General features: G+C 41.4%; 3 protein-coding genes across 4 annotated transcripts; all 3 read right to left on the bottom strand.

The window, feature by feature from the left end:
- Window positions 1-4313: 4313 nt before the first annotated feature.
- On the bottom strand, window positions 4314-5316 carry dand5 (DAN domain family, member 5). Its single transcript, XM_035184551.1, has 2 exons — window positions 4840-5316; window positions 4314-4613 (listed from the first exon to the last, which is right to left on the bottom strand). The coding sequence occupies exons 1-2, from the start codon at window positions 5314-5316 to the stop codon at window positions 4314-4316; spliced, it is 777 nt and encodes a 258-aa protein (XP_035040442.1).
- A 4127-nt stretch (window positions 5317-9443) lies between these two features.
- Window positions 9444-16052, bottom strand: tspan34 (tetraspanin 34). The gene is made up of 8 exons (XM_035179608.2): window positions 16011-16052; window positions 14511-14599; window positions 12786-13001; window positions 11750-11824; window positions 11547-11654; window positions 10954-11085; window positions 10766-10858; window positions 9444-9942 (listed from the first exon to the last, which is right to left on the bottom strand). Exons 2-8 carry the CDS (start codon window positions 14565-14567, stop codon window positions 9886-9888), a joined length of 738 nt encoding a protein of 245 aa, XP_035035499.1. The 5' UTR covers window positions 14568-14599; window positions 16011-16052; the 3' UTR covers window positions 9444-9885.
- A 657-nt stretch (window positions 16053-16709) lies between these two features.
- On the bottom strand, window positions 16710-27057 carry rab3da (RAB3D, member RAS oncogene family, a). 2 transcript variants are annotated; one of them, XM_035141658.2, is made up of 6 exons: window positions 26885-27057; window positions 26668-26750; window positions 22308-22541; window positions 19027-19145; window positions 18280-18404; window positions 16710-18109 (listed from the first exon to the last, which is right to left on the bottom strand). In XM_035141658.2, the coding sequence occupies exons 3-6, from the start codon at window positions 22539-22541 to the stop codon at window positions 17922-17924; spliced, it is 666 nt and encodes a 221-aa protein (XP_034997549.1). In that variant the 5' UTR covers window positions 26668-26750; window positions 26885-27057; the 3' UTR covers window positions 16710-17921. The 2 variants fall into 2 exon arrangements, with proteins under 2 accessions (XP_034997549.1, XP_034997540.1); XM_035141649.2 differs by lacking the exon at window positions 26668-26750.
- Between the last annotated feature and the right edge of the window lie 772 nt (window positions 27058-27829).

Raw genomic sequence — 27829 nt, 5'->3', positions numbered from 1 at the left:
TGGAACAGAAACACATGCTTACTGATGATTACTGTACACATATGAATAAAGAATAACCCAAGGAGGTTATGTTTTCACCCCTGCCCGTTTGTTGGTTGGTTGTAAGCAGGGGGATTACACAAAAACAACTAAAGGGATTATCACAAAACTTGGTGGAAGGATGTGGTATGTGTAAAGGAAGAACCCATCAAATTTTGGATCTGGATCAAGGGGTGGATCCAGGAACTTTTTTTTTCATTTTCTTTCACATTCTGATATAGATTTTCACCTTCCCCCCCAGGGAATATTTCATGGATCATGAAAATCAGGCACATTTAATGAACTGATATCTATGAGTGTGTGAACTTCGGTGCAGCTTGATTGAATTTGAAGGGACTGCTGGGCCTTGGGAGGTTATGTTTTCAATGTTTGTCTGTTATTTAGCAGGATTGCGCAAAAGCTACTAGTTGCTATGGGTCAGGGAGGAACCCAGAACCCACTCAATTTTGGTGTGGATCCAGGAATTTGTTGTAACTTTCTTTGACATTGAAAGATAGAGGGTCTTGCAACATTAAAATTTATTTCTCAGAGAATAATATAAAGAAAATCTGGCATAGTTAGGGAACTGTTATCTAAGACTGTGTGACATTTGGTGCAGATCCTGATGTCACCTCTTTACGGGAGTCAAACTTTATAAACAACTTTACTTTTAGACAAAGTCTAAATTAATCATCATCAAGTCGAGTCCTGTCGAGCCAGATTTGTGAGAGGAGGCTCAACCTTTGTTCATTTATATTTAGGGAACTGATATCTATGACTGTGTGAAATTTGGTGCAGATCCAAATAAAATTCCGATCTGCTTTTAGCAGCAGAAGAGGAGGCAGCAGTGTAAGATACTAAAACCACAGCCGGATCTTATCCAAAGACAACTTTGATGTTGTTCGGATCCGCAGGCTACACCTTCCTCTGTCCTTCTCAGCACCCAACAGACAGCCTGGCAGGCGGGCTGGCAGCCGGGCAGGGTGGCAGTGGGCTGGCAGGCTTAGCCCGGGGGCATCATCTCCAGCAAAGCCAGCTCTGACCAGCTGGTCCAGACTAACACCACTACAGAGCGGGCATGTATCAGTGGGGAGGTAAATGTTAGCCGTGGTCCAGACACCCTCACACCCAGAGTCTGACACATACTGGTGGGATTAAGGTGAAAGAACTCTGTCTGGTCTATGACTTAACAGGTCATCCCGTTGTTTCAGAGTATTCCTCCTGCCACCGTCCTGATTTACTTCCAGAGAGCGTATGAGGCATCCCTGTTCTTTCTCACTCGCTGGTGCCAGATCTTGGAGCCTGATCCGCAGTCTAGTCTGATCAAATCTACCATGACCGCTGCAGAGCCCAAAGTGGCTGAAGAAAATCCTGCAGACCTTCCACTTCCAGCAGCATTCAGCTACCTCACTAGCTTAGCACTGTTTGGTCTACGAAGCCACAGCAAGAGACTCAGAACACCACACAGGATGGGAGGGATGAGAGGAATCAACCCAGGGAATATTTGTCTTCTCGCCAATGCCCATAAGGCCCAACCACAATGAGCACCTCACGGGTAACGAACTGTACCAGTGCAGTGCCCGTTCTAAACATGCCTGTTTTTATAAACAGTCTGCAGAGGGAAGTAAGACATCGTTGTGTTCATCCTACCTGGTTTATCTGCAATGAAGATTTTATAGTCAGTGTTTTAATAAAATCTAACTGAATTTGCTCTATTACTGTTCACATGTGTAGCTTGGATGTAAGTTTGAATTACTTACCTGACTGGTGTTTCTCATACATTGCATGTCGGCTACTTCCGAGTTCTGTTAGGAAAGCGACACAATCTTCAGACCCAAATAAAAGCTCAGTAATTTAGCTTGATATAAAGCTTTACATAAACAAAACAGATGTTTATGCTTTTTAATTTGTTAACTATTTGCTAAAAAGGAAGTGATTCCATGAAAGTTGCTGCCGTGACGGACATTAGCACCCGTCACACCAGTGAAAGTTTGTGTCAGTCTGATATTGTGAAATAAAAATATTGGTGGTGATTTTGACCAGCGGGCCGCCAGTTGCCGACAGCAGCAGAAATTTATCCGAGGACGTAGAAGACGACATGTCCACAGACTGAGACACACGGCCCTGCCCCAACTTTTTGAATATTGAAAGTATTGTGTGTCTAAATCGCACCAAATTCAACACTGCACTTCCCTGGGCCATTAACAATACACATACTAAGTGTGAAGCTGACAAGATGAACATTTCGCGAGTTATTTGTTCCACATACAGACGTGGCGTCAGTACTAGATGTACTGGTCTAGAAAAACTTTTTCAAAGTATAAATTAGGGCAAAAAACAGGCCTAAAATTCTCTGTTTCACCTTGATACACCTTGATCAAACCGATGTCGTTTGGACCCCCCGTCCATCGCACACACCTCCCAACCACTTCCATGTCTGACAGTTAAAAGGCCTACACTCACACACAGAGAGAGAGAAAGAGCAGGCAGCTCATTGTGCGTTTTAAACCGCTAACTAGGCCACTTAGCACCCCGTGACGCTGATCTGATCCCCGAGGCACTGAACTTGGCAGCGGGCCCTCCTCCTTTTTCGCTCCTTCCTTCCACCCCCCCTCGCCATGGGAACCAGGCCATCCTTAATGACGCAGGAGTGCTCCGCCGGCTCCCACAATGCAAAGGGGGCTGACATCTGTCTTGCTAAGTGGCGCACTCTCTTGTGCACCTTGTTTGTTCAATCAACAACTGCTCCCTCCTCCTACCCCTCCCCCCACTGTGCCCATTTTCTTTTTTTTTTTATCTCACTCATTCTTTTCTTTTTTCAAGAAGAAAGGGCAAAAAGATGGAAGAAGAAGAAGAAGACGAAGAAGAGGTGGTGCAAAGTTCAAAAAGACCATGACTGTCCCCGCTCCACCAGCAGCAGGGCAGTGGGTAGATTCATATAGATATCAAACGCACCGATGCATAATGACGGATGCCTAAACAAGATGGTTCGGCTATTAATTGATAGGATTCTGCGGTTTATGAGCAACCTTCATCTCTACTGGTGGAGTTGAACGAGCAGATAAGTGTTAGCACAGCTGTACGAGCCCGCAGCACCCTCTCCACTTTTTGCATTTTCAGAGAAAACAAGTGCCTGATTAAAAGTGGCCCTTAATTCCTCATAGTTAAGACACGGGCAAATATTTGTCCCATCAATCTTGGAAAATATAGCCATCAAACCAAGATGTTAATCACATGCTAATAGAATCCGAGGGACTCAATGCACCCCCGTAGTGCAATGAACGCTTTCACTATTTCCAAAAGCTCGAGTGAATGCAAATGGCTGTCTAAACAGTCATTTTGACAACATGCCAAGGCAACGTAAAGAGCCCCCTTCTTTATGCTCCTCTGGGAATGTATGTAAGGATGTGTGGGATGAGTTCACTTTACCAGGCCCAGGTGCCAGGATATAAATGAATAATAGGTTTTATGGGCCCTAACTGAAAAAAAAGCACATGCACACATAATCACACATGCCCCGCTCCCTCAAGTGCATCTGTAGTGAATGATGCTCAAATTCCCACAACTACTCTGAAAAGAGATTGGGCATGAGAATAGGTGGGTCCTATACATAATTCAGGGGTCCATGCTGAAACAATTATGTTTGCTTACCGCTAAGTACCCGCGCTCAATAGCTCGTTTGCTCTCTAGTTTGGTGCTTTCAGATGTAAGTGGTATGTGCTAAAAGTCGGCGGGAACACAGCTTTTTAATAAAATATAGGAGCTGACACTCGAGCGCCTGAATACGAGAGTGGGTGGAAAAAAAACAACAAATGCTCCTCATGTTTTTACTTGAGCTTTGCATGCAAACTAAATTGCACTTGTAAATCTAACAGTGTTGGCAGGAGACCAACGAGGCAAGCAGGCAAAAAAAGGGATTTGAACAAATGGGACAGTTTTAATGAAAGTATCACACATCACAATATTTCAGTTTAGGTGAATCTAAACACGGTTTGGTGCATTTACACACGTCCAGTATGGACAGCTTCATGTGTTGCAACAGAAAACTGCATGACCAGAAGAAAGAGGTCATTTTGTCAACAATCAAGAGGTGGAATACGCCACCAGGTTATTTTACTCTGAAAATCACATTCAGACTCATATATACAAATAAAGTACACACACAGTTACAGATACAAAGCGATTTGAGAATTAAAGGTGTCAATTGAAGTGAAATGTTCATGTCTCCTTGTTCCTCTATTTCAACTGTCAGTGAATAATCACAGCCGTCACGTCATGTAGTTTTGTCACAACAGCTACAGCTGCATGGACGCTGCGGCCTCTGCACTTCTCTCCTCGATGCCCGTCTCACACTTGCACTCCTCCACCACCATCACTCGCTTCTCCCGGACCTCTCCTCGACAGCGCAGGGGCACAGTCACGGTTTGGGCTTTGGATGGAGCGCAGCGCGAGCAGGGGGCCCGGCGGTGAAGGGCCCCCGTCCCGGTGCCCAACCCGGCAAACTCACCTTCGGACGGCACAAACAGAGAGCTGCACTGACCGAAACACAGCTTGTTGTGCACCGTCACTGTCTCGCATCCGTCTGCGGTCACACGCTGGGAGGAGATGGCAGAGGAGGAGAAGATTAGATGTTGATTTACCTCTTACCATTTAAAAAACTACATTGTGTTTCTGTAAATCTAATGAACAATCGACATTTCCTCTATTTCTGTTTTACTGTTTAAACAATCAGTCAACTCTATTCACTTGTTAATTGACTTTATTGTGTGTGCACAGAAATCCATTTAGCAGATTAAGCTAATTTAAATCTTTGCCTCTTACCTGAGTGAAAGGCACCGCAGTGCACGTCTGTTTCATGTCCTTCAGGTTGACCGGCAGGGACAACTTGCCTCCTTTATCCATGGCTCTTTGCCACATCTGCAGCCCCTGTTTCTTCTTCAGGTCCATTTCGGTGGGGCCTTTAGGGTGCAGGTGGTGCAGGGGACTCACTGGAGCCTTGGCGGCCGGGGCCGGACCTGGACGCCCCTGAGACAAGAAGGCAGGGAAGGGCAAACTCTTGCGGAACGATGGGGCTGTCCTGGGGCTCATTCCCTTTCTGAAGAACCCTGACTGGGCCAGAGCGCGATGGTCCAGCTGAACCACCCGGACTATTCCTCGGATAGGCTCCTCGGGTCCGCTGCCGGAGGATTCAAAATCCACCCGTGACCTTTTCAAAATGTTCTCAAACGTGTTATGAGGAAAAGTAAAAGCCAGAGTCGTCCAACTTGACAAAATGACGAAGGTGACGAGGGAAGCCATAGTTTCACACAAAGAGAGATGCTGCTTGGAGACTAATCGATGATTGGAGAAATAAAATCTATGCAATTAATTTCAAAAACTGACGAAAACAAGAAAAAAGTTAAACAAGAAGTTGTCTGGTTTTGTGGTTCAAGGTTCCAAATGGCAACCTTGCTGTCAGGACTTTGTCAGTGTGATGGAGGGAGTCTTTTATATAGGCAGCTGCCAGGTCTCGCCTGGGTTTCAATGCAGAGAAGGTGTCACAATTCCCACACCAGACCAGACATCACACCAAGCTTAAAGCTCCAGGTCGTGGATGGTTGCCAGCCGGAGAGATTTCAGCTTCAAGGTGAACGTTAAAAACATGGTCATAAAAACATCACATCTTCAGGGATCTCTGTGATCTTTGAGTTTCAAAATAATGCTGGGTTGATTCCAGACAATCTTCTACTTAACAAGTTTAACCATTGAGATTTAATTTAGTGTAATTCTCTTTGGATGAAAAAATCATAGCAAAAACAACCATGAGCAGCCAGAACATTTAACTTGAATCTTTAAGAACTTGAATCTTAGCATAAACAGAGAAATGGGAATGAAGGGAGCACCAAGAAAATATACTAAATGAGCTGAAATCAAATCTGGAAGTTATATTTGACTCTGGCCTTTGTTTTGTGGATCAAGTAAATAAATGTGTCTAATCCTATTTTTTTTCCAAATCAAGCTTATTTCAAAGATTAAATCCTTCTTAACATTTGAGGATTTGAACTTTTCCAGCTAGATGCTGTAACACCCTCTACACAGGTTTAACTCAGGCCTCCTTGCATGGACTTTATTCGTACAAAAGTCTGGCAGTATTATAACTGGTACAGGAAAATATGACTTGATTGATGACATTTCAAGCTTTACACAACCAAGACCATCAAGGATTTATTGACTCTAAATGAGCCTTCACATCATCTTAGATCAGCTGATAGTGGTCTTCTTCAGTTACTCTGGGATGTTGTGTGCTTTTGCAGTGAACTCTGCAATGACTCACAAGCTGAGATCAGAAATGTTACATCTGCTTCTGCTTTGGGTGAATTTGAATTTATTTAATTCACTTTTATTTACATTTTTTAACTTTAATCCGTATTGAATCTTATTGTTTTACTGTTGTTTTTTCCTCTTGTGAATTACTTTGTGACTTTGATATGAAATGTGCACTTCACAGTCAAGGTATGAACTCAATTCTTCCAACAGATATTTGCTCATTTTCCTTTTATTTATTCATTATGTTATTTTCAGTTATTTTAATGACTTTTAGATTCGTCATCCTAGGAAATGGAGATTATTAGAAACTAGTTTTCAGCACCATCATATAGTCACAATTTGCAGTTCAGTAAAACCACATTACAGTTAGGAAACACTTTCCTGGATCCCACAGTTAAAGGACGTCTGCTGTGGTTAAAAACACAGCAATAAATCCTGTCTTTATAAGTAGGTGTCTCTGTGTAACCTTTGGCTGTAAAGCAATAATGAGTTTATGAAGCAGCTCGTCAGTCTCTCCCTAGACATCCCATCATAACACCATTAGACTTCACTGGGCTCCGTCACCCGTGACCTGATCAAACACTTACTGCTGAAGGCCTGACTGTGTGATTATGTGCTGTAACAGAAAGGCTGTTTGACTTCCTCACAGAGACATTGGTATTAAGAGGAACTTTGCTCTATTTGCACTTGTATACGTCTTGTTTCCCATCCACCACTAAACATGGTCCACAGATGAAAGTGTGAGCAGAGTAAATGACCCACGGAGGTTTAACCTGAAGACTTTCTCACCTCCACTAACCTGGGACATTCACGCAGTAGGTGGGAGCTCTGCAGTGCCATCTCCACTGAGCTTTTGAAATATTAGTATGTAATGTTGACGATGTGTTCAGTATTATTGTGGGGAAATCACATTCTACAGCTGCAGAATAAGCTTTGTCCACCAGGGGGCACAGTTTACAAAGCACTGTCTCTCTCATTATTGACAATAAGGAGACATGTTAAAAGTTAAAATCCGCATTTCCACCTTGTTTCTTCTACACACACGGTACAGGATACGTCTGCTGTGTTGAAATGATTCTTTATATTCGTAATTAATTGCAAATCCTGAGTGATTTGTATAAACTGCTGCAGCTCCTCAGTGGGGTGAACCAGAGTTTAATGTGGCAGTTGTCGAGGCATTCAAAAATTATGATGAATCCAATTTGCCGACATGAGAAACTCAATTAAGAAACCGTTTAGTCAGTCATGTCTTCCGCGATGAACTGAAACAGGCGGGCAACCTTTTTATCCGAGTTATTGACTTTAATTTGCTTCCTGCTTTTGCTGGTGATGTAGCCAAGAGAAACTGTGTCAATAAAACCAAATAAAAGGACGTTTGACTGCACACATTGTTCCCTGAGCAGTTACTCACTGGTTATGAGTAACTGGTCAGGGAACAATATGTGCAGATTCTGGATCGTCTCAGGAAAGTGACCCATGAAGGTGGAACTTTAAAAAAAGGCACCTGTCTCATCGACTGTGTTCTGCCATAGAAAAGAAGAAAACAGCTCCATGCTGTAAAACTCTGTTTTGTTTAGTGATAAAGATACTAGGATGTATGAGTTAATGCCACTTGTTCATTTGTGAATTATGATAAATAAACAAAACACGTTGTATAGGTAAGAGTTTCATATTGCCGTCATACTGTCAGTGTTTATTATGGTCTGCTGTGGCTCAGGAGATAGACAGGGTCTTCCACTAACCAGAAGGTCGGTGGTTTGATCCCCAGCTCCTTCAGTCTGCATTCTGTAGTGTCCCTGGGCAAGACACTGAACCTCAAATTGTGTAGGAATATTGTGATAGAATAATCGCTGGGTATAGAAGTGCTGTACGGCTGTGTGTGTGAATGGGTGGTTGACACACGAACACACACACACACACACACAGAGTCACATACACTATAATCAACCCTGTGTAAAGTACACGGTTCACCTGTTGAATTGAAATTTAAAGTAAAGCATTTATGACCATAAGGATTAATCATTAGAACTTTCTCTTCCCCATACAGTAACTAAATAGGTGTTCATTGATAGTATTTATTAGTACGCTCAATTATATGACACACATGCAGAACTCTATGCAAATACAACAAAATATCCCCAAAACACACACAAGGCCCTGAGACTCAGAGTGTCTGTGATCACATGTTGAGGTCTTGAGGTATTTAAAACCACTGTATGAATAGCCAAAAAAACCTGTACTGTAAAGTGCTTCGATTCGTCATCAAGACTAGAAAAGCTCTATACGAATACAGACCATTTACCATTTATGAGTGACTCTTTCTCCTTCCTCCTTTAAACCTGTGTTAAATTAGCTTTCTGACGGAAATAAGCTGCAACACTGACAAATAAACCCATTTCCTATGTATAGCAGTTCATTGCATTCATTTGATGAAGGCAGCGGCTTCAAATTAAGATACAATTCTGCCAATTTATTTAAGGCGGACATGCTTGTCAATGAACCAGATTCAATATGGTTCGAGCGACATGATTTAATAGATCTGATATTTCGTGTAGAAATTATTTCTACACACATTTACTTGTTCCTGAGCGTTTTATGACCCTGAGGAAAGAGGATGTATCCTGCTGAAAATTTACTTTGACTTTTTCCTATTCACTTAACGCTCAACATTTTCCAAAGCTGTAGGTTGTTGAAGCCATAACTTTGAATGTTTGACCATCCAGTCATTTGTGGTTCATTCAATAAAGTATATGAGTTAATATGACACTAATATAACTGGTGATAGAGACAGTGTCAGGGCCATTGTTGTTGAGGTCCTGTACATTTTCCACTGGTGTGATAACGATGTAGTATTGTGTTCTTATCTTAAGTAATAATATGAACCAAATCACTTCTCCTCCGTGTGCTCAGAAAAACTGCAGCAAACAGCACTGATGAAATATGTTTTATGTATTTAATTGAAATTAACTTTTTGTTGAAGGATCAATTTGTCGTATATTTCATCAATTTACAGACCGACAGTTTATTTAAATTCTCATATTCGGTGCTTTAGTGTTTTTCATGTTTTGTTCAGGCTACAATAAATTTGATGTGGATAATAAAACAACAAAGATCAACTTGTTAATAATCCTCAAAGGTCAAGATTGCGATATTTATTATCTATATATGATCAAACATACAAAAATAAATTCATTGTTTCATTGCAGTGAATATGTGGGACAGAAACAACTGACACAGCCTGTGCAGATCATTCTCCGCACTGTGCATCATTACATATCATCAGATGTATATTTCAGCACATGCCACATCACTTGAACAGCCCTTTCTTTATATATAAATAAATCACAGTGTAAATGTGCTCAGTATAGATGAAGAACACAGTAGTTCAACCGACTGCCTCTCCATCTCTGGTTTTAATGCCCTACATGCCAAGCCTTAGTTTATCTGACTGTGGTGATTGTTTTTAAAAAGAAGAGGAAAAACTTTATACAAAGAAAACTGCTACAAGTCAAATTTCTCCAACCAATTACAACGTTGTCATCTCATCTCAAACGGGAAGCATCACGCCTTGTTGCCGATGTCCTTGTAGAGAACCATGGAAACCGTCATCGCAGCGATCTGTAAACACAGCAGCGCTTCAGGATTTGGCAAAATACAGTGTAAAGCAGCTGAGATGCAGATTATAGACTGAAGACAAGTTGATAAAAATCTGTAGAATTATACAGCTGTAAAAAACTCATGCACTGTCATATAAAAACCCAGGCTCAGATTACAAAATCCATTAAAATAAGAAAAATAAAAACCTCCTTGATCAAATTCTACTGTGCTTTGTGCTAAATGACTTCACTGACTACAGTTTTAGTCCTGCCACATAAAACCATGAATTGAAAACTTGAAAGTCAACTTCACAGAGGAAGAAGCTGAAAAAAAAACGAGGAAGTAGAGTAACTCAAGTTTGTCTGGTGAAGCATCATCATTACCTTCCATGATTGAAAAATATTCACATGAATTCTTTTTTATATATTCTGCTCCATAAAAAAGGAATTTGTTTTCCAAAATACAACAAATCTTAACTCATATGTGTCCACAGATACATATGGTGACACTTTAGATGGTAGGACGGTGTTACATTACACTATTGGCTTTGTGGACAACTATGACATATTGTTTGTTTTATTGTGATGCATTGTTTGTTTTGCACAGTTGGGCTTTGGCAGAGGTTTGATCTTCTGGTTTAGATTTGATTTAGTGTCATTAATGAGCATGCCTATATATGCAGATAAAAAAAGTGACCCACTATAGATTTGGGAATGATATGCGACATATAGTAAAACAAGTGTCAGTTTTATCCTATTCTATCAAACTAACTTTGACCAAGGAAGACACTGCGGCACAGAGCTGCTGGAGAATGATGTTAAATAACGCGTGGAGCTTTCTGTACCTCGAGAGCGACAATTCCTAGAGCCACACCTGCGATGACCACAGCGTTATTCTCTATCAGCGCCAGCAGCTTATCATAGCAGCCATCCACCGCCTGGAAGAGAGAGCACAGGTTTGAACAGAGGCACCTCATCACTGCTATTAATGGTGATGTACGAAGTCAAACCACAAGTAAGCTTGGTCTCGTACCGAGAAGTGCGCTTCGTTTTGACTGCATTTCTCCGAGGTTGAATTACAACATGCGATTGGGTACATATTTTCCTTGACGTTAAAAGGGGAGCCGTCGAAGTCTGTGTAGTTGTTGAATCCGCAGCACGTGAACTGGAAGGAAACCACAGAGTTTTAACGTCACATCTCAACAGAAACAATTCAGTCGTCTCATCTGCGCAGCCACGATGCTACAGTGTGTGGAGCGGTGCAGGCTGCTCAGTTATGGAAATGTAAAACCAAAGTAAATCTAGTGACTTATAAACCTGGATCACAGCAGTACAACATTATTCGCTTCATAACAACGTTTGAGTTTCCCACCCTGAGCGTGATGTGGGGGAAAATGGTCTATTCCTGTGACGTGTGGTAGAAGAAGACATTTTGGTGATAATCACCCCAACAATCATACAGAGGTGAGTGAGTTGACTGCAGATCCAAAGTGTTTGTGTTCAAGAAATCAAAGAATTGTTTGTTGTACACACAGAGCCACTACTTTCATCTAAAACGTTGGGTCACATGGGATCATAGAGCCGTGTGTATCTAAAAACTCAAACTCCAAGTGAAAAACACAGTACCTCCTCCATGGTAGAGTCCCAAATCGAGGTCACACCTTCATCTTCTCCGTAACTTCCTTCAATGCTTTTTTTAACTCCCTCTCCCACACTCTGGAGAAGATCCTCAGCCTGAGAAGGACAATAAGCGATTGTGATATTTGTGATATTAAATGTGTCCAATGGGAGCTTCAGCCAAGATCGATTTTTTTCAAGGGGCCACTCACCACATTCTGGAAGACAAGCAGCACCACAGCTCCTGCAACCTCGATGATGAAGATAATCAGCACAATACTGAAGAACTACGTGGGAGAGGAAATGATAAATCATCACTTTCACTGTGAAACATTTGATTGGGAGTTGCACTGTATAGCTGTAAAATCAAGTATCACCAACAGAGTCAGAAACAGGCTTGTAACGTATGCAGATGTAAAAAGACAGTCAACACTGCTGGGATCAAACCATAGACTGTATATAAAAGATCAAACCCAAAGCTAAGTGATTAAAACAGCTTCTCATCAGGACAGCATCAAACATTTTGACATTTACTGTCACCAGAATTCCCTGATCTCTTCGGTTTAAAGTTTCACTTTACTTAAAAACAATTTTGTGCCGATCTAAATAAAAATCTACTTTTAAATCTGGATCTAGTGGATTTGAATGTCATTTCATACGGGGGGGGGGGGGTCGGCTTTTTCAGAGCTAGAAACATTGTAACATCACTCTGAGACTTGGCGGAGGTAAGTGCTCCACTTCTAGTTTGTTGGTTGGTTTGTTTGTCAGCAGGATTACACAAAAACTAATGAACGAATTCCCACAAAACTTGCTGGAAGGACCAGACATGGGCCAAGAAATTACCCATTACATTTTGGCTTGGATCCAGATCCAGGATTTTTTTTTATTACTTTCTTTTACATTGTGAGATAAAGTGACTTTTTTTGACTTTCCCAGGGAATAATTCATGGATCTTGATGAAAAGAAACAGGCATATTTAGGGGACTGATATCTATAAGTGTGTGCAATTTGGAGCAGCTTGATTGAATTTAAGCTGCGGTACGTGCTCTACTGAATCCCATTCCAAGAAGTGTTTTCATCCTACTACAATGGTGTGACATTGTGGCACCATTTCAAACACACAGAAGTTACTGCTTGAAAAGAATAATCATTATTACTGAGCCAACTCTTCGGAAGAATAAAAGCCTTTTTTTTCCTCTTTTACTTAAACTCAGTCTATACTCCATAGACTGATCAAACATGGCTCACCGTCAGCAGCATGCACCTGCTCTCCTTCATAGCTCCGCAGCAGCCCAGGAAGCCAATGACCAGCAGCACAGCCCCCACGGCTATGAGCAGGTAGCTGACGTTGACCAGCTGAGATAACCCAGCTGGTGCATCAGGCACGTTGTCCAGTATACCCAGCAGGGAGCCGCTGTCCACCTTCACCCACACTCCCACACCCAGGATGGCTCCACCTGCTAACTGCATGATGGGAAGGAAAAGAAAGGAGAGCAGCGATTTAAAAAGTATTGAGAAGATAGAGAATAGTCAGGAGTGACATGAGAAATAACAGAATATCAATGGCAGAATAGCCTGACAGAAGAGGAAGGTCCACTCGGGAGTGGAAGAGTCATGGTTTGTTCTGACATGTAACAAGTGAACTCTCTAACGAACAAAAAGCTTTTATACGGCAGAGATTACAAGTAGAAATTTTGGAAAAATACTTGAGAAGAGAGTCTGTCAATCTAAACCAAGTTATGATGATGTAAGGTTTTAATTTGTCCTGTGGCAGGAGCTGCAGTGGACATCAGTTTGTCCTGGAATATGGACACTTACCCTCAGAAACATCATATTATTTTTATTTTTCACAGAGACTAAGGAAACAAATGTTAAAATGAGGGATTGCATAGTGTTATGGAATCTAATAGAACAACTCTAACATCTTCATTCCTGTGCTGGGCCATGAAGCTCTTCTCTCCCACTCTCCCCGACCTCCTCTAATCAGTTGAATGTTTATGGAAATCCAATCAGATTTTTGCCATTATCTCAATCGGCCAATCATGTTGACCCTGCCATATTTAAATCTGTTCTCCTCAGCTGTCCTGTCAGTGATTCGCTGTGAACCTCCTCCTCCTCCCCAGTGGCCTCCACTCTCCATATCCACTCATCTCATTCAGATCCTCAACATTCTCCACATCCCTTCGACCGCCACAGAACCATCCAAGGTAGATTTACCACAAGCTACGAGATAGTGAAATGTCTGCATGATGTCAACTGCGTTTAAAAGAAAAAAACTACCCACAATCCCCAGGTGTAATAGTGAGTCCAAAGGGGGAGAAATCACTACAACAAGGTTAAGCTCAAGAGGAAGCGTGATGAAGGTAGGGATCATTGCCGATGGTTTATGGGATGTGTAGTTCATTCACTCTTGATATAGTTATGTACACAGTCTCTATCCTTTTACGTTTCTTTCCATTTTTCAATACTATTGTCCAAGGAGAAAATGAATAAGAAATTGACTTCCAGAACCAGAGTTGTACTAAAAGTGGGTGGTCACTGTTACACTGTGATTTAAACAGGTTTATATCTCTGAATATATTCACTGTGTGGGTGAAGTGACTTCCTGGTGTCTCGTTGCCATGGTGAGTTTGACAGTTTTCCAGCAAAGGCTCCATTAGTGCTTTGTTACCTTCAGGATGGAGCTGGCTAACACTTCCCCTCTGTTTCCAGTCTCTATGCTAAGCTAAGCTAAGTTAAGTCTCCTGGCTCTAGTGTTATATTGAACTTACACGTATGAGAGTGATAATAAATCCTAATAATAATAAATCGAGCTCTCGACACGTGTATTTTCCAAAAATGTCAAACTATTCCTTTAAGCCATCACTGAATATAGGAAGTTAACAGCTGTAACATGTTCCACATTTATCTGTAATGTTATAAGATTAGACTCTGCACTCTGAAACAGGAAAGTCAGATTATTTTTGTACTTACGAAGATGCCGCCATTGAAGATGAACATCATCATTTTGAGAAAGCTGGAGCAACACATCTTGGCGTTTCTTTTTTTTTTTTCTCTTCACACTGTTGGAAAAAGATCAGAAAAGTGTGTGTTAGTGTAACTGACAACTGATAAAGAACTATAATTAATCACACTCCCTCTTTTATTGTTAAGGACTTTTGGATGGACAACATCTGACCGATAAGTAAAAGTAGATGTGTGCGTCTGATTCCAACAATCATGCACCAACAAGGGTCAAACAGCATTTGCTTTGGTTAAACATTAACCACAGTAACTGGCAGGGAAGTAGAAGAGGGCTTGATCTTCTCCAAATGTTTTTCATGCTGACGTAACCAGAGGTTTCAGTTGAAGAATGTTATGCGTCTCCTTTGTGTCCTCTCTTTAGTTTCAAACTTAACTTTCTATTGAAAGGATCATGAAGTATCTTTTGTTATCTTCATTGTCAAAGTGCAAAATCAGGTTTATCATACTGTGGAACTCCTTATCAATGTTGCGTTATGGGTTACAACCCACATGTGTCAGTAGAGAATAAAAGTGACGTTCCCAGACTGTTCACACGCCCTTACCTGGGCCATAAAATCGATGAAATACAGGTTAAAAGGGTCTGTTACTAACTCCGCTGATGAGTTTCATCATTTATGGTAAAGCCACAGTGTCATGAGCTCAGACCCATAAAATACACACCCACACACCAAGGTCCCCTGCCTTGCACAACGTCGTATCCGTCTGCTCTGTGTATCCGCGCAGTGAGATCAGCTTTACAGTTATTGACCTTTTTTCTTCCTTATTGCAGCTTTGACGATAACGGAAATAAGGAAGCTGCTTGGCAACAGTCACATTGTTTCCAAGAGGCAATAACATTTCAAGGCCATATCACATGTTGCTTATCTGAATAAACTGGAAGACAGGCTTGAGGCAGCAAAACAAATAAGGACAAATAATGTTTAATGCAGCTTATTAAATAGTCAGTGAAAACTTTAAGGCCCGAACTCAACCCTCAACTGCTTGTTTTCTCTGCTTTGTAGAGTGAGTGTGTTTTACTTTGTATATATACACTTCTAAAGAGAAGTGAGAAATGAGCAATACTTTACTTAAAAATACTTTACTCAGTCTGTTAGTGGTGATTCTATAGTGTTACTATAACAAGTGAGAGGTTATCTATGACAACCACTGATACAAAACAATATATAATCAATGGCAACCCTAACCTCACTGCAAAAGATAAATATCTGATTCCAAAAGGGTAAGAATATGATTTATCAGAATTAAATAATTTGTTCTCAACTTTGTATCTATTTTCATATTTTTACTACAGATTAAAAACATCCTGGATGTTCATTTGTGACAATTAGTCTTTAATTTGTTGTGATTAAAAATAAATGAATAATAATTAAATAGAAAGTCTATAGTTTTGACTGTAGATATTTGGATGTGTGAATATTAAAAAAGTGTGACAAAACACAAAACCCCTACCTGTACTGCAGGGACGTCCGTCTGAGGTGTGATCGATGAGGAGTGTGCTCAACGAGGCTCTCACATGCCCCTTTATCTCCTCTCTCTCTCACACACACACACACACACACACACACACACACACACACACACACACACACACACACACACACACACACACACACACACACACACACACACACACACACACACACACACACACACACACACACACACACACACACACACACACACACACACACACACACACACACACACACACACACACACGGAAAGAGAGTTCATACCCTACACTTCACTGACTTTGCTTTCAGGGTAAGCATTTCCCAGTGTCCAAAGTCCATTCAAAAATAGACACTTTTATGACCTGAAACTTTACAACCATCTCATGGTCAAGATAAAATATTGATGTTCATGAATGATTTCTTATATCAACCCAAAGCTCAGAATAAGGCACTTTTTCAGAAAGAGCACAGAAGAGGAGCCGATCTGTGGAATTAAATTATCAATACATTATTAATACCTAATGAATCTTTTACTTTCTAATAAATGAAAAAGAAAAACTCAATTTTATAACGATTTAATAGTGATGCCAACACTGAGAGGAAAATTATGGGAACTTTTCCTAACATCCATGATATTTAATAATGTTTAAAAAAATGAATTACTTCACACACACAAAACCCCAAACAGAGAAAATTGTATTGATCCATATCTTTTAATCTCAACTTTTAGAGCAACACAATAAACCTGGCAAATTAAATATTGGACTAGCATTAACCATTACAAGTACAATAAGAAAAGTATAAATTAAAATAAAATGAGAATGTCCCTACAAAACAGTAATAACAAGACTGACGGAATGCGACGCATACACCTGGAATGACACAGCATCTTCCAGGTGTGTTTGACCTATAATGATATTGTGTTCATGTGCTGATGGAGTAATCGGAAAAATTTTAACCGCTGCCGGGGAAGATTTACGTCACCGCCACCTCAAGACGGAAAAAGAAGTCGGTGAAAATGTTGGTACACAAGTTGCTGACGTCATCGGGTATAAACAAAAAACGTAATGTTACACTCAGCTCCAAACAGAAGCTTTTGATGTGAACTTTTCAACAGTTGAACTTTAGACACTTGCAAACTGTATGTTCATCTCTTACAAGCACCTGACACCAGATTTATTTTAGCCAATAAAGACGTTTTTCTGATTAACGTGCATATTTTATATTATTTATATGCCTGTCACACCTGGTCCTTTTTTCTTTGCTCTCTCTAATCATGTCAATATTGGAAAGAGGATTCAAGGTGTTGTTTAAACCCTTTAAACAGATTTTGTTCTCAGCGTCCTGTTTTTTCCACATTCCTACTTCACAGCACATGAACACATCAAAGTCAGGGTAACGACCTCTCAACTTGGCAAATGGTACTTTCCGAGGTGCACGCGAATCCACAGTGACAGACGGGATATACTGTGAAGTGTGGGGCAGGGAGTCACAGCGATGCAATTTCACAAGATACCCACAAGGGGGTAGCATAACACAAGTAAATTACCCACCATGCCATGCTGATGTGGTTCATGCCTTTTGTTCAAATCCTCACCTGCAACAGGTGCTACTCACCCATTCAACAGGAAATTATACAGACAGTCAGGCAGAAGGCACAGCAGCTCTAGCACACACAGCTCTTTGGCATCAGTCACATTCAAATCATGAGGAAGCGCCGGCGACGCCGTCAAGTTGAGAACAAGAAATGAAGAAGGGAGCCAAGCATCCATGATAGTATTGCAGTAATGTATCATAGGGTACATTCACAATGGTAGATTTTTGGCATTTTTTTTTCTCTGTGTGTGTTTCTAAGTGTGTGTGTGAGGCCATGAAACCGCAGTCAATGAATTCCCACTGTCAGCTATCAGCATGCGCAGCCACCCTGGCTGCTGTGGGACGTGTCCTTCAGGCCCTCTCCCTGGGAGCCGCCTGCCGGACTGGCATCGCCGTTGACGCTCTCGTTCATCTTCTCACAGATGACGTCCACCAGCTTCTCAAAGACCTGCTTCACGTTGACATTGTCTTTGGCGCTGGCTTCGAAGAACTGAAAGCCTGGAGAGAGAGAGAGAGAGAGAGAGAGAGAGAGAGAGAGAGAGAGAGAGAGAGAACACAGTATGACTTATGACTAATAATGCTGGTTTGTTTGTTCTTGCTGAACATGTGATAAAAGATTCAAGTGTGTGTGTGTGTGCATGTGTGTGTGTGTGTGTCTGCGCGCTGACCGAGCTCTGAAGCCAGTCTGTGGGCGTCCTCAGTTTGAACCTGCCTCTCTTCCTCCATGTCCAGCTTATTTCCCACCAGCACGACCTGAGCGTTGTCCCACGAGTACGTCTTGATCTGCGTTGCCCTGGGAAACACCAACCACACATTATCACAACCGTCTGTGCTGCACTGACCATGTGTCTCTTCACAAAATAAATGATTTATTCAAAACATACATTTAAATGTATATAAATGCACCAGTGTCGTATGTATTCCTGACATTGGTGCATTGAGCAGTGTTTAGAGACAGTTGTAGTAACCAACATAGTACATTTACTCACTTTTTAAATACATTTTAAAACACTTAATTTAAAACACGTAATTGAGTTATTCAATTGTATTCTACTTTATACTTCTTCTCCACGGTATTTCATGGACAAACACTATTTTCTATTCCACTCCATTCATCTGAAAGGTTCAGTTACTAGTTACTTTGGAAATCACAACTTTACACACAAAACATATGATCAACTTATTAAACATTTTACATTTTTATAATGTATTTTGTAATAACACATACTTTTATTTTGCTACTTGTTTGCTGATAACATTTTCATACATTTACTTATGTGTGCTTTGTACTTCATATACAATTTAAATTTATCAAATTTAAGAGACCATTTTTTAGGGTAGTATTGCTACTTTGATATACATAGCAGATTTAACAGTGTGACACTATAGATGTATATATATGTCGTTCTACCCACCAGTCCTGAACAGCGCAGAATGAGTCCTCGCTCGTGATGTCATACATGAGCAGAAATCCCATGGCTCCTCTGTAATAGGCTGTGGTGATGGTCCGGTAGCGCTCCTGTCCCGCTGTGTCCTGTACACACACACACACACACACACACACACACACACACACACACACACACACACACACACACACACGTTACTTTTACTCTTTAAAACACAAGAACCTAAAAGGAAATCGGGAATTCACAGTAGCCACATTATGAGTGGGTCAAAAGGAAATTAAAAATTTTCAAAAAACATTGCTGGCAAATGATCTGAAATTAAAGTCCAACGAACATAGTAAAATCCTTTAAATTAACATTACAGACGTACACTTTAAATCATATTAGGGCTGAGATGAGAAAAGAAACAGTTCACTAGGCTGCACTGAGAAAGGAGGGTGAATCATCAAATGTCTTAACGCCTCATGTCTTGTCTTGATGCTGCCACACCCTGTAAATACTCCAGGATGTGCCTCTGCTTTTTGTGAAGCCTCGAGGGACAGGAATAAGTTCTTTAATAATTATTCCTCTTTTCTTATTATGAAATCTGCTTAGAGTATTAAGGGATAATGATGATTCAATAAAACTGCATCAATAAACAAACAGGATTAAATGTCCACTGCTGACATGTAGCCTATTATATTAACCTCAGGTACTCTAAAGATGGAGATTCAGGTCTTGTCAGTAAATTATAGCGGAGATGTTACCACTGTCTCAAACCTCCGTATTCGCTAGTTTGGTGCAGGCTATCAAATGAGTGGAATTTGTTTTAACGCCCCCGTGAAACCCATTCTGCTAAGCAGCCAGTATTTTACTTGGCACCTTCCTTGTGTAAAATTAAGCAACTGTATCATTGTTAAGCTGAGCACAGAAACCACACTATGCTGAATACATTAAGCTAAAAGAAAAACATCAGTGTATTACATCCCTCTAATAATAATCCGTGGGTGAGTCCTCGCCTTCCACTAACATTCAGTAATAGATCTGTCCTGGGTGTCAGTCTGCGCAGTAAGCACATTCAGCCCCGGCAACTCCAGCCCATGCATCTTTCATGAACCCTGCCGTCTGGGGACGATGTTAAACATCAACTGTCATTAACTCCGGAGTGTGAGAAATCAGTTTATGCCACATCCCTGACAGGCAGCAGCATGTAAGAGGGCAATCTGGGGAACGGGGTGTGTGTGCGTGTGGGGGATGAGGATAAACAGTGTGCGTTGTGCAACAGTGCTTTCAAAAGCACCACTCGACTCTGCCTCCAGTTAAAGCTGTGGTTTAGAAGCTGTCCACCTCAGATAAATGCCTTTAATTATCTCCAGTAGATTAGAGTACATTAAAGAGACTGCACCATTCTGCTGATGTACTGTCTGTCAGACCTGTTTGCTCTTTACTGTACAAGCATAAATTTTGTAATCTGTCATTAGGATGGAATAAGACTCTTGAGCATTCTATCAGAGATAATTAGGAGCATTTCAGACCTCAGTGAGTCACAGCTCGTTCTAATATGTCACCTTTGACTAACAAGCTAGCGAGACTATTAATCCTGTCAAGCTAATTTAGGCAAAGTTTTACTCTCCTCAGTCAGGATTCTGTCCAGATATCCAGCACAAAGATTTTTGGTTTTGTTTCCCTGATCTTGGTTGAACTGATCGATAATATATGAATCAGTGTGTGGTTTGATAACCCTTTCATTTCAAGAAAACATGAGAAACTAGAAAGGCACTCTGTGGAGAACATATCTCAACCACGGCCCAACAGTCCCCTTACATTTAACCAAGCAGCACGAAGATCCATGAATTCTTCTCGGAGAGATCAACAAAAACTTTTAAAAACAGGGCGTCATGCAAAATTACAGAAAGTGAAAAAGAATTCCTGGATTCGAAACAAAATGTAACAAGTTCTTCCTTCGTGCCCGCTAACCCATCGTATTTATTTTGGTGAATTTAATACAGTGTCCATAATGGCTTCTATGTTTGCTGCAAAAATATTAGTGTATTAATAACCTACAGCAATCCTGTTTGCTGTAGATATATGGCTTTGGTCAAACAGAATTGACACTGGGCTATGGTGCAGACAGAAATTAGGCTTAAAAAAGACAAATGTCAGTGAAAAACCAAAAGATTCAGGATGACCTGGTGAGGAATTAATTAAGGTGTAACACGGGCACACGTGTCCTCAAGCAGCAGGTTTGACTCCTGATCATTTACTGCAGGTCATTCTCCTCCTCCCTTCCTGTCTCTCTCTACTGTCACACACTGGGAAAAAACACACAACTCCTGCTATACAGACATCAGGTTTTCACAAACAGCGCTCTAAACATTTGTGCGGCAGATTAATTAGAATTAAATCAGGTCAAACAGGGCCACTGTTTGTTTTTCTTGTCCGGCTTTCCGCTCTCGACTTCTGCACTGATCAAACATCTTTGCTTAAGTCAAGAGGAGTCGCAGTGCGCCCTGATCCTTATCTGCCAGCCCGCCACACGTTCTTCCTGCTGTAGACAGGAATCCAGACTGTGTGTGTAAGATGATAAACAGCGTCAAAGCAGGGAGGTCAAGGAAAATAAAGGACTGTTTTAAGATTATTTTCATGATGTTGGAAGATTTTGTAAAATTACATTGGCCCAACTAAAAACAAGATTCGCTGCTTTTTTTCTTTTTGCTGAATTAAAACTGCTCCATGAAAAGAAAACGAAGGTTTCATGCCTTCGCCAACCAGTGCAGTTTCTGTCTATACATTTCTACATAATTTTTTTTCCCATATTCACATAAGGTCACTGGGACCTTTACCTTTGACCAGAAAAATCTAATCACTTCATCTTTGCGTCCAAGTGACAAATGATTGAAAGTTGAAGAAATCCGCTCCAGGCGGTCTAGAGATATCACATTCAAGTGGCCAACAACATGGTTTTTGTTGTGACCTTGACCTTTGACCGGCGTTAACCAGCTAATCAGTGAGTGCAAGTGAACATGTGGGCCAAATCTGAAACCAAAGACCCCCTCAGTCTAATCAGGTCATCTATGAGCTCAAGTGAGTTGTGCCAGATGTAATGAGCGGATAGACGTGCAAACAACCGGAAAACATCAAGGCTGTCCAGAGGCATAAAGACACACTTATCACTGATAGTCTGGCTGTGTGAGACAGAGAGACCCATTATATTAGATTTTATCCATATTAGGTCATCTACAAATATATTAAACTTCCTTCAGTGTTTGAATTAAATTCAGCATGTAAAGGTTATTTTTCCTTCTTACCCAGATCTGCAGTTTGACCCTCTTGTCGTTCCTGTAGATGGTTTTGACCTTGAAATCGATGCCCACTGTGCTGACAAAGGCTGAAGTGAAGGAGTCGTCTGCGTAGCGGAACAGGAAGGAGGTCTTTCCCACGCTGCTGTTTCCGATTATCAGCAGCTTGAACATGTAGTCAAAGTTTTGGTCGGCTGCATCTTTTTGCTCCGGGCTTGCCCCATGATCTCTGGCTGACGCCATCTATCAAACAGAGGAAAGTTGATGAAGACACTGTGAGACTCAATCATAACTTATCCGTAAAATGCCAAAGACTATTTGATTCCAGCTTCTCCAGTATTTGGTGATTGTCTGTATTTGATACAATATACAACATGACTCAGGCCATGAAGTGGAAACTTATCCTGGTCTGATGAACCTGGATGTATTTCTGATGGTAGCATGATTCAACAGCATGAATCCATTGACCCAGTTCAGGCAGCTGGTGGGGGTGTAGTGGTGTGGGGAATGTTTTCTTGACAAAATTTGGGCCCTTTAATATCAGTCAATCATGGTTTGAATGCTGCAGCCTCTCTGATGTTTTTGACCATGTTCACCCTTTAAGGCACAGTGCGCCATCTTCTAATGGCTTCTTGCATGTTACTGCAATACATCACAAAGCAGAAGTCGTCTCACGCCGACTTCTGGAACAAAATGAGTTCAGTGCACTTCAGTGACCTCCCCAGTCTCCACGGCTGAATCCAGTGTTAACACCTCTGGGATGTGGTACAACTAGAGTCACAGCATGAATGTGCAGCTGAAATTATGTGATGTAATCACAGCGTTCCCCCTAGGCCTACATTGATTTATTTGAGGCAGCCTGCCACAATATCAACATTGACCGCCACATATTGATTTTCTTCTTTTTACTATTTCAAATGGGTAAAATCTTATTGCAATGTGGAGCTGCAGGCAGCGTGGCGAGAAGGGATGAAAAAAAAATGCAATTTACTCTGCTGCTGAGAACAGTGGTCTATCATGCAAAGGACAAGAGGACTAATCTCACAAAGGACGGGGTTACATTTACAGGGAACCAGTTTATCATAGAACTATTAACCGCAACAAGTATGTCGACTATTTGTTTAGCTGATAAATCATCAATGCTACTGAGAACATGCAACTAAAGACGACAAGACTAAATATATATGAGGTATACACACATACAGTGGGGTTGAAAAGTCTGAGAACAGTAACAACTGCTCAGAGAGCATACCTCCACCAAGGCCCAACAGCGCCCTGATCAAACCGCATTCAAATTCTCTAGATCAAAGTTTTTAGGAAATGTTGAAAAATGCCCCATCTATATGAAAATAAAAACCATGGATTCACCCCAAAATTCAATGGGTTCTCCCCTGACCAACACCTCAGCCCTCCACCAAGTTTCGTGGTAATGAAAACGTAAACCTCTTTAAATGCTTTTTGCATATAGTCCCTGTGCCTGTTGGGTTTTCAAAGACATGCAACTTAACTTAATTAGAGACTCTAAATTCCTTGTGGTGTGAATGGTTGTTTGTCTCTGTGCATCAGCCCCTGTGATGGACTGGCGACCTGAGGGTGCACCCCCGCCTCTCGCCCAATGCCAACTGGGATTGGCTCACGCCTCCGCCCACGATAGATACTGGATGGATGGACTGTATATCCTGGAGATAGCATTTTCTACAAGTAATGAGTCCTTTCGTTTGATACTGGGCTGACACTTGGATGTCTTGAGTAGAAATGCAAGGCTGAACCTGTGTGTTTGAAGTTATGTGCTGTGGTTTTCTGGTATATAAAGAAAGAATGACAACAGCAGATTTAATATCACTGTTTTTCATGTTGAAAAATGTCTCTAAAACTTGTGTTGGAACAAGTGCAAACGAGCACAGAGCTTAGTCCAATGCCAAAGAAATGTTGATGCACATAAAATGAAGTTGCATCACACATCAGACTACAAGTTTCTAGTCTTTCACTTATCAGGGCAGGCAGAAGATCTGCTGACATTTAGGATTCTGCTACGTACTGACAGCATTTAACCCACATAACTACATATATACATACATATCACTACTGCCTTGTAAAAATGGAAAAAAGTACAGAAATTAATTGTTAGCAAAACATGTCAATAATTAACTAGATAAACAATAATAAAATCAAAAAGCCGAACACTAGATAATATGTGTGCAGGTCTTCTATTGAAGCGGCACATTATACCTATGGATGAATATTTGACAGAGTCACTGAGGACATCCTGAGCTCCACAGAGGAAGTCTGCACTTTATGAATTCAACTAAAGATCTTTCCATGAGAGCAATATCCCTAAAATGATGAAGACATTCCATAATCGATGGAGGCTCAGAGGGAGATCCTTGAGTGAATTATAGTTTTCTTGGCAGCACTCAAACTTGCAAATAAGATTTTCCTGAGTGCTGCTAACCTGGTGTTCCCTCTGAGGGCGCGGCCATGGTGAGCCTCTAAGAATGAAGAATTCTAGGATTTTTTTCAAGACACTTATCCACCTAAGACAAGAGGTTGGATCATTCAACCAACTGATTTGTGTAGCCAATCTGGACAAATCATAATTTGGCTAGTGGGGCTTAATCTGTACAAGGAGCGACATCCTCTGTCCTTAATCCTCGACTACAGTAAGAAAAAACTACAATAACCAGAGGTAGAGCACATGTCTCCACCAAGGCCCAACAGACTCCTGACATGTCATCAAGCTGCGCCAAAAAAGTGCACCCCTATAGATATCAGTTCCCTAAATATGATCAGTGAATTTTTCCTTGGAAAATGAGTGAAAATGTCAAAAGATGCGACAAAAATACTTGGATCCACACCGAAATTTACCGGGTTCTTCCCTGACCCATATCTTATCCTTCCACCAAGTTGAAAACATAACCTCCTTGGCAGAGGTAATGAAAAGCCCTTTTAACAGGGTTAGGGGGTAGATACCTCAGAGAGAGGAACAAGAGAGGAACAAGAGAGGAACAAGAGAGGGAACCTTCTCCCTGGATGGACAGAATAGATGCCGAGTGTATCAGAGCACATTAACAAAATAACAATATTTAAAATATTCACGAGAAAAGACAGTGTCTGATATATCTGAAGAGTTGTATCAGTGTTTAAAGTCGTTATGGATAATGTCATGCATATAGGGAGGATCCCAAGAGAACAGGAAGGTACGCACCAACACTTTTCTTGCTATAATTCAGTTTGGACAGTACTGGATCGGTGACATTATTTTGAAGTGCTGTGTGTCATGGCTTGAAGTTATGCACATATTTAAGGTGAATGAGCGGGTGAACTGGATTTCTTTGTAGAAGAGATAAATATGTTCAAGCCCCCTGAGTCCAAATCATTGTAAGCTTCTGGAATGAAAGTAGTAATAAAGCTACGGATTTCCACAGAAGCTCAATCTATCAATGAAAGTAGACATGGTGTTTGTAGCGAATTGTAAATATATGTTCCCAGAGGTTAATATTTCTAGAACTAATTTGCAAGTAACTGGTGCAAACATCAGCCAAGCAGCTTTTAATGTTGCTCTAAACTATTCTTTCTAAACTGCTGTATCCTTCCTCCCTCTCATCTCTAGGCTCTATGAATCAGACCAGGGTGTGTGTGTGTGTGTGTGTGTGTTTGTTTACAGTGCTCCCTCCACTGTTTCTCCCTCTATCACTCACCCTCTCTCTCTCTCTCTCTGCACATTTGTCACATGGACTCGCGTTGTTAAACTTATGGGATCAGTGGACGCTGAGCGGTGGGCAAGGGGCAATATATTCTCTCTCTCCCCCCCCTCCCTGTATATTTCATCCATCATGCGTCTGACCATTCATTCACCTGCTGACACTCCCACCTAAACACACACAACACACTCCCACGGACCCATTTATCTTCCTCTTCTCCCTCTCCCTCATATTCATCCATCTATGCATACCTACCTGTCATCCATCCATATCTCACCCTCTCCTCCCTCCTCCTCCCTCCTCCTCTCTCTCTCTCTCTGCATCATCAGGAGGCTGAGCCAACCATTTATCCACACATCAACCCCCCACACACACACACTTTCTTTTAGAGAGATACTGAGCTGGATGTCTCTGGAGAGAATTGCACTTCCATGATCATTAAGGGGGCATGCTGCTGTACACACTCAGCAAAACACTCATTCACACGCATGCGCCTGCACATTAGACTACCCCAAAAAACTGATGAGTGGATGGATTGACTTTTGCTGAAGAAATCCCGTGTTGCATAAAAGACAGCCCATAATACTAATTATGACTAAAGAGCAGATGTTGACATCTGGTTTTAAAGTTACAAAGTATAGAAGGGAAATTAAACTTAAGTTACTTACTAAAAAATAAGGGTGTGCACTTCATATGGCTGTGTACTTAGGGACACGTGGGCTGGTGACGTTGTACTAGTTGTTGAATCCAGCTGTAAAGTGACAGTTTTAACAGTTCAGCCGTATTTGCTCAGAGCACCGCCCCACCACACGACAAACCACCGAACCTGATAAGAGTTAAACAAGCGCTCTGCTCTACAGTGAACTTGTGTCTGTGTCTTCTTACCCTGACGGTGTCTCTGTCCCTGGTCCGCGTCCCCCCCCCGCGGTCTGTCCCTGACCTGACCTCGGAGCCGATGGCTGTGCGCTGCGCTCAGGACGCTCCTCTCCCCAGATCTCCAGGTCGGGCATGTGCCGGTCACTGGGAGATCCACCGTGGAGCCAGTCAATTTACACTGCGTGCATGCAGCACACATCCGGCAGGGACTTTCAAAATAAAGTCGAAGGCTTGTGAAACCAGAATTGTTTTACTCTTACTCCATCTTGCCGTTTGTCCTTCCTCTTCTCAAGGTCCTCTTTAGTAATAAAGTAATGTCACCATCTTATATTACAGTACTGCACATACATAGATCTGGATTCTTATTTTGCACCGAATTACACACACTCATGAATCACTCGGTCTTTTGCATCTAGATCCATTTATCATTCTCAATGAAAATGGTGAAAAACACCTATCTTGCAATGTTGAAGAAAATGAAAAAAGATCCCTGGATTTGCCCCCTGATCCAAATCCGCACCAAAATTCCCTGACCCCAAAGTCTGATACTCAGTGTAATGTATCCCTCCGCCAAGGCCCAACATTTCCCTTGTGAAACTACATTTAAATTAACTAGATCCAGATTTTTATTTGGATCTACACAAAAAAAAGGACACACTCATAAATATCAATTCACTAAACATGCCTCATTATTTTTAAATCAAGATCCTCATACTATATACAAAATTTGCATCCTTCTACCGGGTTTTGTGAAATGTGCAGAGTTAAACAATGCAGATGGAAGCGTTATTTGCTAAATTGGAATTGTAAATTGATTTCACCGCTCATCCTCGCAGAGCAGGTCATTCGGTTCAACCCCAGCGTGACCAACTGTGCTACAATTCTTTTTAAGTAAAAATGACCACGTTTCTAATAATTTCCTCTTCGTCGCTGGCTGCTTGACACAATGCCCGC

This window comes from Hippoglossus stenolepis, chromosome 2, assembly GCF_022539355.2.
Source record: "Hippoglossus stenolepis isolate QCI-W04-F060 chromosome 2, HSTE1.2, whole genome shotgun sequence".
Taxonomy (NCBI): Eukaryota; Metazoa; Chordata; class Actinopteri; order Pleuronectiformes; family Pleuronectidae; genus Hippoglossus; species Hippoglossus stenolepis.
The sequence above is the reverse complement of the archived record's forward strand: the minus strand, read 5'-3'. Positions and strand labels throughout refer to the sequence as shown.